Here is a 17,645-nt window from a genome sequence, read left to right as displayed (position 1 = left end):
AACTCGTGAGCATGGAGGTAAGTCGCCGGCTAAGCATAAGGCACATACGTTTGCGACACGAGGCAGCACAAGACAAGAATGGAAGACGACGGATGCTGGAAGACGTCGAGTGACGAGCGATTGTGACTTGTGGGGGGGCTGGCCAACCCCACGATCCAACTTCCATCTTTTTTTTTCTGATTTTCTCCATGCCTGTATGATTATTGAACGAGATTAAAACTCTTGTTGTTCCAGACCGGCGTGTTTGGAATGATTTGAGTGCTGATTCAAGTGCGACGAATGTGTTGACACTCTGGGCATTATGTTTCTCTGTGTGTGTTCATACATGCGCTGGCTGAAAGCATTAAACTTTGTTCTTTATGGCGATGTGTACTGACTGATTACGCGCTTTGGAAGCGCAGAATGAAGCTCTTGTTGTTTGTGGCAGAAGAACGAAATGCAAGGTAAGTGCGGAAAGTGATGTGTCATGGTTTCGCAAATGCACTGATTCACGGTTCACTATGCAGTGTGAACTCTTCAACATGACAGGTGTATTACAGTTCCCCCGCATTACTTTTTGTTTTCTAATTTTGCTCATTGTTTCATGTTTGATGTTGCTGGGGCTCAGTGAATACTCCACACACAGCGAACTCATCCTGTTTGTATCGTTTTAAACAGGTCCCGGACTAGCATTTGTGGCTTACCCCGAAGCGGTGACTCATTTACCTCTGCCACCTCTGTGGGCGTTCCTATTTTTCTTCATGCTCATGACCCTGGGAATGGGAACTCAGGTAATTGGATGTCTGCATTTTTGTTCGATTAAATTACTTGGGGCTGAATTTACGATGCCTTCTGTTCGTAAGAATGCGCCCGAGAGGAAATGGGATGCATTTGGATTTCCTCGTCATTGTGGTTCACTTTAAATGATGTTCACTCAAAATTATCTTCTGTCCTCGGTCTTTTTCTTTTATTCTGCAGTTCACGATTATCGAGACAGTCGTTACCACCATCGTCGATACCTTTCCAGAGAAACTTCAGCACAGAAAACCTCTCGTGTTGCTCGGTGTTTGTACAACGCTGTTCTTCGCAGGACTCATCATCTGCACAAACGTGAGTACACGCTGGAGGACTTCCCAAGGCAAAGCTGCATGAAATAGCACGAGTTCCCAGTTTTTTTTTTTTTTTTTCATGATTATCCGTTTCATTTAGCACCGCCTCACCATTTCTTCTGGGATAATAACGTCGGTAAAGGGTCGGGAACGAAGTCTTTAAATTCTCTGTATGAGAATAGGCGGATAAATCGACGACTTAAAGAATGGGTCCCGCAAAGAGCACAAAACGACAGGCTTCGGCTTCATCAAAAAGTATTTAACTAAGGAAAGACCAAGTAATCTTGGTTTCGTTAGAGTGTACACTCTACTTTCGTTCTATAAAAAAGTTAGAAGGGTACGTCGAGTACACGAAGCACCTATATATATTTGTCACAATTTCACATCAGTAAGCTTGCTTGCCGTTCAGGGTTACTCTGCGCACGCGATGATTACGCAGTTGAAGGAACGTTCAGATTGTTCATTATAGCTTGGATTTCCCGGTGCTGCGCATGTGCAAGGCGACAAATCTCCCTGGCTCTGAGAAACTTCACAAGCATATACTTGGATGAACCCGACACTGTGAATATTGTTCAACCCCTGCAATGGCCGACGTCAAGTTTGATGAACGACGCGCATGTTCTTTTGCACGAAATATTTGCTATGTGTGGCATCAGCTATAACATGGGGGCAAAATACGCCTCTTCATTTAAGGCATTTAGAAACAGGGTATGAGGGTTAGGAACACTTCAGCAAGTCTTCAAATAACTCGCCAAGTTTGTTGCTTGAGCGCACAAACATCTAAATGGTTGTGAGCGCCTCGGTGGGTTATATTCGTGCACATGTAAAGACAACAAACCATTGATGAAATCTCAAATCGAGCGTACCTTTAGAAGGCGTGTGGTCTTTAAGACGTTATCGGAGTAAGACGCATTGCGGCAAAAACCTCTAGTCTGGATGGATGTTGGTCCATTGCACATGATGTCAAAATGTACGCCCTGTTCGGCATGTCCTTTAACCGAGAGCTGTTCTGTCTGACTGAGATGTTCTCAATGATTGCGGTGGTATTTGGACAATAGTAGCGACTCTCTTCCTATCCAGTCTCTGTCATTTTTCTGTCGCTTCTCCTCTTTCCTGGCACTGCTGACCGATGCTCAGGTGTCAGCAGCGCGCTGGACAGTTACGTTTCGGTCAACAGGCTTCCATTTTCTCTGTCAACCAATCTCTCTCCCTCTCTTTCCCTTTCTCTCTCATAGTAGCAGGAGTGTTATCTAGAACGACCACCATGGTCGATTGGATATTGAATATTGAGTAAAATCAATTTTCTTTGTTCTTTACGTGAAGAGCATGCCTCAATCTTGAACAATGCCCCTTTGTAATTTTCATATTCCAGGGTGGCATGTACGTGCTGCAGCTGATGGACAACTACTGCGCTAGCTTCTCTGCCTTGATGATCGGCTTGACAGAAATCATCGTGATAGCCTGGGTCTACGGTAAGTGACTGCAAAATTATGTTCTGTTGGCCCAAGTGTGACATCCTAGAGTGATCATTGGTGAAGAATGGAGTGCGCAGGCACTTCCGTCCTATAGCGAACTGTGACAGTTACATTTATAGGGATTTATTCTAATGCTGCTCTGCGCAGCGGGAATGCTGCAATTCGCATGTATCTTAACCTCACATTTAAGCCCTTGTTTGTGGAACAAGTATAAGCAGATCCCTAGAATTATATGTGATATGTAATTTCTAAACCTCGTAGTCAATGTTTTATGCATCAAAAGCTTATTTCGTGTACCTCAAGACATAATGATGCTTTCTGTGTTCCAACTTGTCGCTAACTAATGCCCGCTGCACTTTTGCAGGCATCGATCGGTTTATGGAGGACATCAAGGTCATGTTGGGTCATTATCCATTCCCCGTGCGCTACTGGAGGTTGGTGTGGAAGTACCTGGTGCCGACGCTTATTTCGGTAAGACGATTTGTTTGATATCGGCGCAAATACGCAAATATATACCGATAATAGCCGATGGAAGTGACCTCTATCAAAAAGTGTACTTTTCTTTCATTTTGCTGAAAAGGGAGGAGGTGCTGGCTTCGTGCCGTTCAGCGTGTCACCTTTAACTAATCCTTCACTTCAATAACCGCTGGTCTCTCCGGCAGCTCACACCTTTGTGAGCAAAACGAGCTTTTGGTTTTGTTTTTTCTGGTGAAACGCATAGCAAGTGTCTATAGAATCTAGTATATGGGCTAGAATGGCGTCTATCAGCCGATAACCTGGCTAAAGCATCGTACATATTCTCAGGCAAACGACGATGAATTTTGAAGGGACCCTGGAACACTTTTTGAAACTAAGAAAAAGTTGCCGATCTGTAGACTAAGCTCCTGCAAACATGTGAGCCAATTATTATTGCATTACATGCAGCAGGGAATTTGACACAAAGGCAAGCAAAGAGGTTCAGACATCGCAATACGTCTACGTCTTCCTATGGATGCTGAAGGCGCTCATAGTCGCGTTGCTCACAGACTCGAATCAGCTGCTCCATGAAGTCCCCGTCCCCGTCAGAATTTTCACCACAACTGAAATACAGACTGCATCATTCCCTGCCCGCGTGTTAGGTAACATAGGAGCATATTCAAGATACCGTGTTAACCACGTGTCCCGCCGCTGTTCGCAGGGCATCTTGGTGTTCTCCTGGATCGACATGCCTGCGACCAAGTACGGTGACTACGAGTTCCCCTCTTGGGCCACCGCTGTGGGATTCCTGTTCTCGTTTACCTCGGTCAGCGCCATACCGATCGTGGCTCTGATTAAGATCTACAATGCCAGGGGAACGTTAAAAGAGGTGAGTACCAGTGCATGCCAGCCCCTTTTTGAAAGCGCCCTGTCACACACTGCAGCATTTTTTTTAAAGCTTGATGTTTTACTGCAGCCACCATAAAGAGTAATAAAAAGTTAACTTGTATTTGTAAATTACGCTTCTAAAATATCAAAAAGGTCACTCTTACCGCGAGATAAGGCATGGTGAGCCAGGAAAGACTCGTGGCGACGCCACCTTAAAGTGCCCGCACCAGCTCTCTGTGACGTCATTAATTTCCACAGTGTCTGCTCTGGTTTAGTTAATTGCTTATTGATAAGGAAATTTCACATTGCGTTTGAAAGGAACTAAAAACTCAACATCCCAAAGTTCCGAGAACTTCGTAAGTGCCTCCGAAGTACGGGGAAATACGTTGAAGATCGTTGCGTCACTCTAACATACCAACGCTAAGGTTATACAGTGCAAAATAGAAGAGGATCTCGCCTTCAATTTCTCTGCTAGCAATCAACCTTCTTTAACCAAAAGAATGCAAATAAAGTTTTGAAAGAAAGCTCAACCAGTACAACCAACATCTCCAGACATATACTCTTTCTCTATTTTGTCTTGCTATTTTGTGCAACGTACAGCAGTTCACACACGTGTTTCCTTCCTCTCTGCGCAGCGCATCAAGATGCTTTCCCAGCCGACGGCTGAATGGGGACCCAAGCTGCAGATACACCGCATGGAGACGCACAGCCCCAAGCACACGGACTCGCAGGTGCCTCTGGCGCTGCCCAGCTACAACCAGGACGGCGACGACGACGACATGTTCCCGGTGTACTACAAGCCCGACAACGGTGACTCCGAGTCGGAAGCCGGCGGCATCAGTCTCAACATCCGAAAGAGCTCCTACGAGTCGGGCCGCTGAGGGCGCCGTCTGCATGCAGAGAGCGCCAGCTACGGGGCTGCTTCCGACCGCGACGCGGCCCCGACGTCGCCGGCACGACGTCTTCCTCCGCAAGTGCCACAGCAGCACCGTCTTCCACGGAGAGATTCAGGGCCGGCACCTCGGCTACCCAGACAGTCGGAGGTTGTTCACACCCTGTAGCTGTACTCTAGCCAGCATCTCAGTTCTTTGGCTGCGAGATCTTTGCTAGGCTAGGCGGAGGTAAACCAAAGTCGCCTGCCAAACGCCTGTTGATAAGAGGAAGGTTATCGGGGCATCGACTCCGGCGGCCTTCTTTTCCATCTCCCGAGAGATCTCGCGCACCACCATCGAGATACAATCTCGTGCGGCATGGGCTGTTGCCACAGGATCTATCCCTCCCGAACCGAAGTAATCGTTTGTAGTGCACGAGCAAAGGATAATAACCTCTCCTCAGTGGGAGGTCGATGTCGATGCGGTGGCTGACGAAAGCATGACGCTGTCACCACTTCAAGAGCCCTCCTTTACCTTGCCTTGTGAATCGAACTTGCTGGAGGAACGTGCAACGTAATTGGCGTTTATCAGGCGACTGGTTTACATCTCCTGGATAAGAAACGTACTATAGCGTCACTCCGTCATCACATTGTGACGTAATGGCTCGAATGCACTTGGCCTCGGCTAATCGCGACCTGGCAAAGGACGCTCATTTAGTGTCCTGGCCTAGATAAGTGCAAAAAAAAAAAAAGATCAAAAGGAAACATGAACTTCAACTTTGTTTTCTAAACATATGCGCTTTGCAACAGCATGGCAATGAGCCTATTATAGTTGAGAAGCTGGCTAAGAGCCGCCTGTGTATCAGACAAGCCAAACCTGAGTCCCTAAGGATTTAAGTACTGATTTTGCCAGCTTGTTAGCTAGTATTGTGAACCTTGCAGCAAGGTAATGTGTAGCTTAGGGAAGATTTCGAAAGCGAGTACGTTTTCGCTTTGTGAATTTTTCCTTCTCGCAAGTTGCCGACGTCATAGAAACGTGCGGGTGCGTCAACAACACGACGCTATAGCAACTTGACGTCACAAGTATTTATTATGAAAAAGAAAAAAAACATCTGGCATGGCCACACGACATGCGTCTAAGCTGAGTATAGTTCAGAAGTTTATATACTGCCGGTCCTTACTTGATCTGAGACGCCTACTTTGTTTCAGCCTGATATCTGATGCTGTTGGCTATTTTCAATGGAAACACGTAAAAAGAAACTTACGGTAGCAAATATGTGATAGCAGGTGAGGACTATGATGCACCCTTAGTAGAGAAACATTATGACAGCAAAGGAAGATGAAATAGTTTATAACCTTTTATTCAACTCTTCCATGAAAATTCGAACTTGCGAAGTGCTTTTTCGATAAAAAAATTGTCGTTTTCAGGAGGTAACATAGAAGTCTCAGTGTCGGGCTGAAACGAAGTACACTCCTGTGAAGATGGTGCTCTGGGCATCTATGTGTGTCCATGTATTATATCAATTGTTTAGTAAAAGAATCCGTTGTAACAGATACAGGATTTCATCGATCACAGAAAATTCAGCTATTGTACATTGCGCTTATTGTATCGTTTGCAGGTTTGGTGCAATGAAAAAAAAAGTCATTTTCACAGACATAGAGGAGCCCTGTGTATCCATAGAGTCACACATATCACTTTTCCTGTACGGTTTGTTTGCAAGTACAGTCAACTTTTTGGTGGCTAGCGCACATCATAAGAGAGAGAGAAAACAATCTGGCATGTCAGAAACACCACTAGCATTTTTACACGTGGAATTTGCAACACCTTTACATGCGGATTATTGTAATTGGCTAAAGAATGCTGATTTTCATGACACGATGGCATATTCAAAAATAAGAAGAGAGAAACAAGGCTGGCAAAAGGCCCGTCGTGCCTCAGTGCTGTTTGCTTTTTAAAATGGTATTCAATTGGTGAAACTAACTTTCTCACTTAAAAATTAACGAGCACGCGAGAACGCTGCTTAGTATTTTAGTGTAATCATTGTACAAAAAGAGAAAAAGAAAGCTATCTCTACCTTGTGCTTTCTCAGACACTCGCTTGTTCAATGACAAACATTTGTATACGAATAGGTAGACAATAGATTTTTCACTTTCCTAGTGCATTTCTGACAGAATTTCTGTCAGAATGCACATTTGTGTCATCAACCTGGTGATTGCACAAGCTGTTTGTTGAGAATATTAAGACCCGTTAGCTCATTTCGTACTGGTACGCTGTTCACAAAACATATTCAAGACGTGGCATGCAGTTTTCGACAGTTTGTATACTTGTAGGTCATGAATGAGCGATGCCCTTCTCATCGGGTTTGAAGAGAGTGCAAATCTATTTTGTCCTTTCCAAAGTTAGTGACAGAGAAAGGGGGGAAGCATAACGCGTGCCACCTTGTGTGCTCTTCGACCACGGTATTTTAGCATTTCGAGAGTACACACTTGGATGAGGGGCGACAATTTTTAGCTGTGATGTTGCTTGCTCACATTATTATAGAGAGAGAGAGGAAAAGTAATTTATGAGAGTATGCGCGAAGAAAAGAAAAAAAGCGCCTGTGTTTATGTCTTCCTCTGAAGCGGTATACATGACTTGAGCAGTACCCAGAGAGCGGTGATCAACTTGTATATAGTCATACTTGTAGATTTATCATGAAACTGCTGGTTTGTACTTACAAGTGCCACGTCGTGACGTTCACTTTTTTGTCATTCATCTCGCCATTATTTTGAGCCTGTTGCTGTTGTTGCTACATGCATTCTCTTTTTTGTTGCCGGGACGCTGTTGAGATGAACGATTGTGCTGTTCGGTATCGGGCCGTGGCGACAGGCAGGCTGTGAAGATTCGCATCGATTACAGATTGTAGTTCAGAGAGAAACTGTTGTGACCTTTACAATAGCAATTAACAACCAGTTAATCAACCAGAAAAAGAAAAAAAACATACTTGGCAAAGACAAGCAGGACGGTGCTGGTTCTGTCGAATTTCAGCAATTTGGCCTGGTGCTCGTTGAACACTTAGTGGCCATTTTTGGCTTTGTAATTGAGTGTGCAATGCTGTATTTTCCGAATTTAAATTCGTCTGTTATTTGAAAGGTTGTTCACGCTTGTTCAGTCATATTGACTAGTTCAGACTTGCTCCTTGATGAACACTGGAGGGTATCGAGTATGTCACAGATCGAAACCCTTTTGATTGGTTCTTGCTTTATCTTGATAAAAGTGCCAGCTATCATTTGTCTGTTGACCACATAAAATGATGTTCAGCACGTTCGTTCTTCCAGTTCACGTATACAAGAGTGAGTGTTAATTACATATAAAGGGCACCACGAATGCAATTGCATGAAGCTTAGAAGAAGCCGCCGCACTGTGAAGTTGTACATACATCTGTCTATTTACACCGGTTTTAGAGACATATGACTGAGCCACCCTTTCTCCTCCTTTCTTTTCTCGGGGGAGGGGGTATGAAGGGCGGAGAGGCAGTGTCGCGAACGTCTCTTGCGACTACAGACAAGGAACACACGACACACAAGAATCAGGGAGGCCTACCGACTCTTGCAGACTTGTGCCAACTGGAACGCGATGACAGTCTGTCACGAGTTTGTTGTCGCGTGTTTGTTAAGCGTGGTTGCTAGTCATTTTATTGCCCTGCGCAGCAAGCGCATTGCTGCTGCACAGCAAGGTCCGTCGTGCACTCGGTGTCGGGGTCGTTACTTTCGGTTCGCGAGCCCCAAGTGGGCGCCCAGCTTTTATACGTATCGGTGTCGAGGTTATAACTATTTTCTCAGTTCCATTTCATCAGCCGAAATGCGCAACCTGACGAACAAGCAAAAGCTGGCGTTTAGTGAGCACTGCGATGTATACTTGTGCCTCGGCTCGTAATTGCCTGCAGTCAACCTGCCAACATCCTTCGAAAGCATTGTATTTTTAAGCTAACTTCCACCATTGTTGTGTTGATAGCTTGACTGTTTGGTGGTAAAGAGCTGAACACCGGAATAGTGTCTGTTTGGGCTTGTTGGTTCAACACATTGACAAATTGTGGAGCAGTAAACCATAGATAGACAGAAGAAGCGAGAATGTCGAGACTGTAATAGCACTCGTTTGTCTTCTCGCTTCGACTGTCTATGTTTTTCTGCGCTAGATTTTGTCAATAGACTGAACACGTTGGTATCACCCCGCCATAGCGGTCATGTAAAACAGCGCTACCGCCGGTGGTTATTAATATCTAACAAGGTTCTTCTCTGTCGCCGTTGACTAAGTTGCAGCTTCATAGCGGTACTCGTTGCTATTATTCGACCCTCGCGAGGAAGCCTGCTGCGATTGTTTACGATCCTCGTTGTCATCGCAGTGAATCCTTGAAAAGGTTCCTACTGTATACATGTTTAAATTCTCACGACATGCCGTTGTAGCGGTGACAGAATGAACTTATGGTACAAGACAAGAAACTCAGCTGAAGGCTGCTCACTCTAGCCGTGCTCCGGCTTTTGCAATTTAGGGCAGCGAAGATCACAATGTTGTGTCACTCACAAATCCCCCTGTTTTAAATGTCTATGCCTTCGGGTTGGAACTTATGTTATTCTACGGGTCGTGACGACACCAGAAAGTAAGCCAGTGTGACGAAGCATGCTACCTGAGATCGCGCAGGATAGTTCAACAATTGTACAAGCTTTGGCTTCTACAGTAATACGAACGAGAAGTCGCAACGGCAATATTCTGGATTTGAGAGTTTTAGAGCTGGATTTGTTTCCAAGTGGTCCTTCTTCGCAATACTTGTTTTGCAATAACTAGAGCTCGCGGCATTCTCAACTGTGCAGACACACGCGAAACTACATAAATTTTGCTTTTTGCATCTATCTGTTTGTATTGCTTCACAATCATAAATTGGTTCTCGTAGTATGCAACACCGGTGTCCACGCCGAACTGTCTGCTCAACGAAGGGTTTTCGAAATGTCTCTTCCTGTACATACGTAACATAGAATGACTCATCACATTGTTCCAGGTCCTGAAAACGTGCTATAATATTTTTTTGTTTGTATGTCTTCATTTCATCCTCATGACATTGAACTTGTTGCATGAATGATTACATAATAAACATCTGGTGAGAACTCGGTGTCTGTTCTTTTTATTCCTTGCATTTGAGGTGCTCGCACGTGAGCGTGTGCTGCGACTGAACAGTTACTACTCATCGACGACGAGTTTAACATTCCAGTGGATGTTAACACCAGCACTCAGTACGTCCCCTCTTTTGGAGGGAAGAATAAATTCTAGAGGGACATTTGAGCAGCCATGTTACACGGCGATTTCACTGAACGTATTTCTGCCATATCGACGCGGCGGCATGGCCAGATATGGTGCATGTGACGCGCATGAGATGCCTAGTGCCCTCTCTCGGCTGTCGTCCGCTCAGCGCTGACTGACTGTAACTGACTGGGCATCGGAGTTTAAACAAAGCTGAATCTCTCTGAGAAATGAAGTTATCAATAAGAGTTTGATTGATACATGAAAACAACCTACTTGGGGACAACTTCAGCAAATTTGAGCTGTGTGATAATACAATTCTAAGTTCCTGGGCATTTTAATTGATTACCTCAAAGTCTTACTCATTCAAATGAACAAACTGTTGACTGTGCGATTGCGCCTAGAGTGTGCGTAGAATTTCTATTGCTATAAAATGTATGTTATGTACACACGTACATCTTTTTACACGCGCATAACTCGCTACGTACATGGACATGCACGAATCAAGTTTAAAAGAAACTATTTTTTAAATAAAAGTTTGCTTTTCCACAATAAAAGTCCTTATGCAAGGAAGCCCGCTTCTGTTTCGAAAGCGATTGCATCGAGAGGGCATCAAACGGTTGCACAATGAAAAATCATCGAATGCCGCGCGACACCGCATGCTGAAGAGTGGTAGTGTTTTCAGCGTCCAGCATGGTGTCGTTTCAGCGTCGTTCGAATGGGCTGTTTTTCATTGACCGGCCGTAGTATGTTCGCTCTCGCGAATTGTCGGCGACCGCTCTAACGTGCCTTTGTGAACATCAGTGCAGAATAGTAGTACAACCTGCGGCGTGTACGAAGACATACCACGAGGAAAGAATGCATTTAACGTACATCGTTGGCAATCCTCGAGGTTGAAACATGTATGAAGGCGTACTTGACAAAGATAGAAAGTAATCCGATGTCTGTCAAACAGGTGGCAAAAGTCATTCAAAGCGAGCAGAACACTATAGAATACGTCGGAAGGTACCACTGTGGTGGAGCCCGGGAACTTACGGATAATTGTTATCCATCGCCCAACCATTCTGACATGATATAGTTGGAAGAAGTAAAGATTAATTATTATAGAGCTAGCATAGCTGTATCGCTTACCATCACCGCTTCAACCGCAGCCGCCTGCAACATTCACGCATATGCTAGTCAATCGCGATCCGCGCTGTCTCTGCAATGGTAACCTCCGCTGTAACGCCAGTAACACAGAAAACCAACCTCCGCGGTAGTCAAGTTCAACCACTCATAGCGGTTCCTACACCCACCGACCGCAGAACCAAAACTTTACAAAGAAAGCTGCGCTTTAATGCTCTGACCGTACCAGAACGTCAAAATCTGCTTTGCTCTTACGGTTGTTTAAAGTAACGCAGTGGCTGTCGTAACCTTTTCATGAGAAAAAGTCGCCACGATAAGAGCGTATTTACACTACACAGGTAGTCGCACCTAAAAGGAAATGAATCTCGAGAGTTAAGCTTCTCCCCACAAAACATGTTCACATGCATTAGTGCGTATGCATAGCTGAGGGAGCTGCGCGTGCATTCGCGCAAGCATAGGCAGCTTTTGAGGCATGCTGCAGGTGGCAACATTAAATAATAATTATTACTATTATTATAATAACAGCAAAATGCTGGCAGCAAGCGGGTGAAGGTTCGTGCAGCCTATCGCTTCAACGGAAACTGAGCGGCGAATGCACAGTGCATACAAAGGTAAGATAAGAGATGGTGCGGGCGACCGCCACAGCCGGGCAAAGTACAAGCGCGGTTGTTGGCAGAGTAGAAGCTGCCCCTCCCCCTCCCTCCCGCGCTGCCTTCCCGCTTTCTTGCTTTCGCGTGGGAGATTGAGTGGCCAGTTCCCCTTGCGCCGAGTTGCAAGATACGCATTTCGTGCCGCAGCACAGCGTCGCCCCGCCTCCCTCCTTGCCATACCCCCACGACCTTTCGCGCGACGGTCGCGTTTGCTTTCCGCCATGCGTTCGCTCTCCGTGATAGCGCGCGTCCCCCGCGCGCTTTCACTCACGCATACGGCGCGCGGCGACGATTTTATTGCCCTTGGACTTTACACGGAACCTCATGGCGATGGCGACGGCAGAAATCCGGTTGAAGTGTCCATATAATTGCTATCGCAATAATAATAAAATTGGAGGACGCTTAAGCTTCGCCTTTAAGAGTGGAACGCGATAGCGTTATCGGGCCCCGTTCGCATTCCATTTTTCTTTCAGTGGAAGCGCTTCACTGCAACACAGAACGTGGGAAAGCCAGCTGACAATGACCAAGCTAACACCGATCCCCTTAAAGTCGGCTTCACTTTTAAACAGAAATGCATTGCTGGAAAGACGTTTTTCCAGGGGCAATATAAGTGGTATTATATAAAAATGTGAAGGCCCTAGCACCTTTTTTTATTATTTTATTAATTGTTTGCTATTGCCCTGCGAGCGCTAGTCCGAAACGCATTAGGCAGGCGAAGTCCCAATTTGACCTGCCGTAGGGAGCCTACATGCAAGCGCTATTTTAGGGGGGTGACAACCGTTGTTAGGGTACTTGCCGTCGCCAGCTAAATTGGCGGGTAAAATGTTCCACCAAATATCGGATGTGGGAATCAAAATGGCGAAAGACCAGCAGACAGACCACGTCTCCCGCAACCCTTCTTGACGTGAAACTAATTAACTTCCTTTTATAACCTTTGGCCTCAGAAGCCAGAGACTATACATAACGTGCCTGAGAGCAGTACGTACATGACACTTCTACATTTTAGTTAAACAGGCTTGTAAGCACAGTTTTTATTAGAGCACACTTCGAAAAACACCGAAAATTTATAGTGTGTGCAAGTAGAAGGCAACGAAAATGTTTAATGTAGTTCACATTCTTGGTGTGAGATAATACTACCACGAACGCGCCACCGTGCCTCATAACTTGTTGCTTTATATATGCTATAAAAAAAAAGTTTGATGTGTTAAAATAAAAGGAAAAGGCAACTAGTATATCAAAGATGTATGAAGGTTCCGTGTGCGCATTGATGCAAAACTAAATTAAAGGAATTTAATAGATTGCGTGCCAACATGGGTACATCGGAGCGTGGCAACAAAAACCAGGAATGCGCCGCGACTTCTAGCGAGATTGGGAATCATAACGGCTACTCAAGAAATTTGGCGGTAAATAGTGGTCAAAATTTTGGTGTTGTCACCACCCTAAAACAGCGCTTGCATGTAAGCTCCCTAACCTGCCGTAGGGTGCCTCGATTTGGCGCTGGCGCCAAATCGAGGCACCCTAACCTGCCGTAAAGTCCCTTACGGCAGGTTAAAGCCCCTTGCTACATCAAGGGACTTTAACGATGGATGGATGGATGGATGGATGGATGAGGCTGAACCCTTTAAATCGGGCGGTGGCATACGCCACCTAGCCATGACCATTAACATAATTTGTACTTTGTGGTGGGTGAAATTTCACCCCTGCCTTAATTTTATCCACCAATCAGATAACCTCTGCTTGGTTATTTCTACCCGCTTAAAGTCTATTTTGCCTTCACTGTCCCTAAACCCCAATGCTTTGAAAAAATCAGCCCCGTTGCCTTGCACTGTAGGGTTAAGCCCCTTACAGAAAAGTATGAGGTGTTCAGCCGTTTCCTCTTCTTCTCCACACGCACAGCACAACGTGTCTATACCTTGGTACTTGACTCGGTACATCTTAGTCCGCAATACTCCCGTCCTGGCTTCAAACAACAAAGAGCTTCCCCTAGAATTATCGTAGATATTTTCTTTGGCAATTTCTTGCTTGAAAGTTCGGTATGTGCCCAGTGCTGATTTCGTCTGCATCCCTGCTTTCCACAGACCCCTCTCTGTTTCCTTAACCTTTTTCTTAACCGCTGTTTCCTGGTCTGCACCCCTCCTGCAGTCCAAATATTTGATTGACAGTTTTCTGGTCAGCTTCCTCCATTTTGTATCAACATTCCTCATGTACAAATAACTGAAAACTCTCCTTGCCCACCGCTTTTCTGCCATCTCTCTCAATCGCTCCTCAAATTCTATCTTGCTGCTGGCTTCCCTGCCCTCGAATGACGTCCATCCCATGTCACCCTGTACCCCCTGATTTGGTGTATTTCCGTGTGCTCCCAGAGCCAGTCTACCTACCCCTCGCTGCTTAACTTCCAACCTTGCTCGAACCTCTGATCTCATGCACAGGACCGCATTGCCGAAAGTCAAACTAGGGACCATCACCCCTTTCCAAATCCCTCTCACCACTTCGTACCTATTGTAATTCCACAGTGCCCTATTTTTCATCACAGCTGCATTTCTGCTACCTTTAGCCGTCACATATTTTTCATGTTCCGTTAGGTACTCAGCCCCATTGTTTATCCACACTCCAAGATATTTGTACTTATCCACCACCTCCAGCGTAACCTCCTGTATTCTATGCTCGCTGCCCTGATTATCATTAAAAGTCATGACTGCCGATTTTTCTTTACTAAACTTCAAACCTAAGCTATCTCCCTCTTTACCACAGATGTCCATTAATCTCTGCAAGTCTTCCTTGCTGTCAGCCATAAGTACAATGTCATCTGCATACATCAGTCCTGGTAATGACTGTTTAATCCATTCTCCCTGCTTGAAATAGGAAAGGTTGAAGCCAAGTCCGCTCCTCTCTAATTTTTTCTCTAATCCTTGTAAATACAGCATGAACAACAGAGGTGACAGAGGGCACCCCTGCCTAAGCCCCTGCTGTATCTCTATAGGCCCAGATACCTTGTTTTCCCATTTTATAAGCACCCTGTTACTTTTATAGATATCTTTTAAAAGATTTCTTACTCCATCTTCCACCTCTAGAGTGCCCAGTATGTCCCACAAATCCTTTTGGATTACACTGTCATAGGCTCCCTTGATATCCAGAAAGGCAAGCCATAGGGGCCTGTGTTCCTTTTCTGCTATTTCAATACACTGTGTCAATGAGAACAGATTATCTTCTAACCTTCTTTGTTTTCGGAACCCATTTTGTAGTTCCCCCAGCACCTCCTCGCTCTCCACCTATGCCTGCAGTCTGTCCTTTATAATCTGCATCACCACCCTGTAAACCACTGACGTCACTGTTATGGGACGGTAGTTGTTTATGTCGGCTTTGTCCCCCTTTCCCTTATATATCATGCTCATCCTGCTCAGTCTCCACCCGTCAGGGGCTTTACCGTCCATTATCATTTTGCTCACTGCCTCTCTTAATGCTTTCTTAGATTTTGGGCCCAATGTCTTTATCAACATAATTGGGATGCCATCAGGACCTGTCGACGTGCTACTAGGAACCCTCTTCTCTGCCCTTTCCCACTCGCTTTGTGCCAGTGGAGCCACTGCACTGACTAGTCCATCCTCACCTGATTGAGCACATGCTATGTTTCGTTCTTTAAATTTTTCTGTCATCATTGTTCTTATATGTTCCATTGCCTCATCTCCCTCTAGTCGAACACCTTGAGCTGTAACTATAAACCTCTGCTCTAGGCTAGTCTTATTACTCAAGGAGTTGAGATGTTTCCAAAATTTCTTCGCTGCTTTTCTATCCTTTTTGTTTACTTCTGACAACCATTAGCTCCCCTTTCTTCTGATCTTCTCATTGATCAAATTGGATGCTTCCCTTCTACAGTTTAAGAAGTTGTTCCATTTTCTGCCTACATCAGCTTCTGGTTCACCCCTCTGCTTTGAATATCTGTGTTCCCTGGATGCTTCCTGGCGTTTCTCTATGGCCTTCTTAACCTCCTCATCCCACCAGCTCTTGGGTTTACGTCTTCTGTTCCCTTTTGTCCTGACTCGTACCTTAGTAAGCTCTAGCTCAAATAGTCCTGTTAAATTTGCATATGTCCATTCTGTTTTTGTATCCTCTGAAATTACTTCCTCAATTTGCTGGGTTGCAATTTCAAGCTGCTTTTCCGAGTAAAATATCCCACCTGGTTGTTCATCTTGCCTCCTACCTACTTTCATTTCCCTTCTAAAACTCACCTTAATACGTTTGTGATCACTACCTAGACTTCTGGAGCCATATTCATCTATGCTCATTACATTTAGCCTATCGTGCATCCTATGTGACATTAGTGCATAATCTATTGTCGACTGCAGGCTCCCTACCTCCCATGTTATGTGCCCTTCACACTTCTCAGTACTGTTGCATACAACTAAGTCATGCATTTCACACATATCCAGCATCATGTTGCCTGTTGAGTCTGTGTACCCGTCCATGTCTTCTATGTGTGCGTTCATATCTCCTAGTATTATAATCTCGCACCCTTCTCCTAGCTCATTAATGTCACTTGATATGCATTCCAGCATTTTTTTGTTTTCCTCTTTGGCATTTGCTCCTGTCCACAGGTATACAAAGCCAAGGAGTGTCTGCTCTCCTGCAACTTTCCCTTTTAGCCATAAATGCTCCTTGCATTCCTGTTTGACCCTTTGCCAGTTCATACTTTTATGAATGAATGCACCAATTCCACCCCCTTTTCTGCTGCCCTCTGTTCTATTGCAATATTCCCATGCATAGTCAGGATTACAGGGAGGTTGCTCCATGTCCCTAAGATGTGTCTCCACAAACCCGTATACCATCAGCTTTTCTTGCCTTAGTTGCTCGTCTATCTCCTCCCACTTCAGCCTATTCCTGCCACCTTGCATGTTAATGTAACCTATGTCAGAATGACCTTGCCCCTGGTGCTTACGTCTATTTCTTCTACCGATTCTACGTTTCTTGAATCTGAATCTTGGAGCCTCTCTGGGTCCGTCTTCGTCTACACTGGTGGTCTTAGGGCTCTGGGTCCCCCCAAAAAAGCCGTAGCTTGGCGCCCTATCCTACTACCTACGCTCCCGCCCGTGGCACCACTGTAGTGAATGCCATCCTGTGCAAAAGGCTGGGAGCCAGACTCATACACTTCCCGGTTTACCTCCATTATACCGTACCCAAGTGGTCTGCTCAGACCCCTAATGACCCGGTTAGCCTCACGCACCCTCCATTCCATCGCGCTAGCCTGGCCCCGGACATGTGGGATTGTGCATATGGTCACATGCACTTTCGCAGAGGTTTCTCTGAGTTTACGTAACCCAACCTCTAACTGTCCGTTTAGGTTCTGGCTCCTTCCCTTCAGCACATCGTTGAGACCAGCATGGATAACGACCAGATGTTCATGCTCGAGGTTGTCCGATACCACCTTCTGAGCTTTTGCCATTGCGTCAACCATGCACTTCCCTGACTGGGCCTCCACCCTCACCCGCCCGTCTGCCTTCACTGTTGTAAGGACGCCCTCCTTAACCCTAGCTACGTTGGAGTCCCCTACCACTAGGACCCTTCGCTCTACACGTTTGCCTCCCGCCTGCGATTGACGTCCTCCAGTTCGCGCTAGCTGGTTCTCCTCCCGCCCTGCGCCACTGACACGTGACGATGTGCTCCCTGCCGTTCGTCCCTTCCCACCCGAAGCCTGCCGCACTACCTCGCTGTAGAGTTGTGGAACCGCCGTGTTGCCGCCGGCTCTCGTCTGCTGTTCAACGGCCCCTAGGCGTCCCTCCCTGCTCTCATGGCATGCCTCTGCCTGAGTCTCCGCGTTGTCCCCGG

At 45.7% G+C, this 17,645-nt stretch overlaps 1 protein-coding gene across 5 annotated transcripts in view; it reads left to right on the top strand.

Annotated features, from left to right (window-relative positions):
- LOC119450250 (sodium- and chloride-dependent glycine transporter 1) overlaps positions 1-9,917 on the top strand; it is a 123,413-nt gene extending 113,496 nt beyond the window's left edge. For all 5 annotated transcript variants that reach the window (XM_049665733.1, XM_049665732.1, XM_049665734.1 and 2 more), the window contains 6 exons: positions 658-770; positions 958-1,089; positions 2,461-2,560; positions 2,928-3,034; positions 3,741-3,908; positions 4,543-9,917. In XM_049665733.1, the coding sequence (XP_049521690.1) occupies positions 658-770; positions 958-1,089; positions 2,461-2,560; positions 2,928-3,034; positions 3,741-3,908; positions 4,543-4,788 (866 nt within the window). In that variant the 3' untranslated portion in view covers positions 4,789-9,917. The remainder of the gene's footprint in view (positions 1-657; positions 771-957; positions 1,090-2,460; positions 2,561-2,927; positions 3,035-3,740; positions 3,909-4,542) is intronic.
- The last annotated feature ends 7,728 nt before the right edge of the window (positions 9,918-17,645 follow it).

The sequence above is a fragment of the Dermacentor silvarum genome, chromosome 4 (genome assembly GCF_013339745.2).
Source record: "Dermacentor silvarum isolate Dsil-2018 chromosome 4, BIME_Dsil_1.4, whole genome shotgun sequence".
In the NCBI taxonomy this organism is placed as follows: domain Eukaryota; kingdom Metazoa; phylum Arthropoda; class Arachnida; order Ixodida; family Ixodidae; genus Dermacentor; species Dermacentor silvarum.
This window is presented reverse-complemented; position numbering and strand designations above follow the sequence as displayed.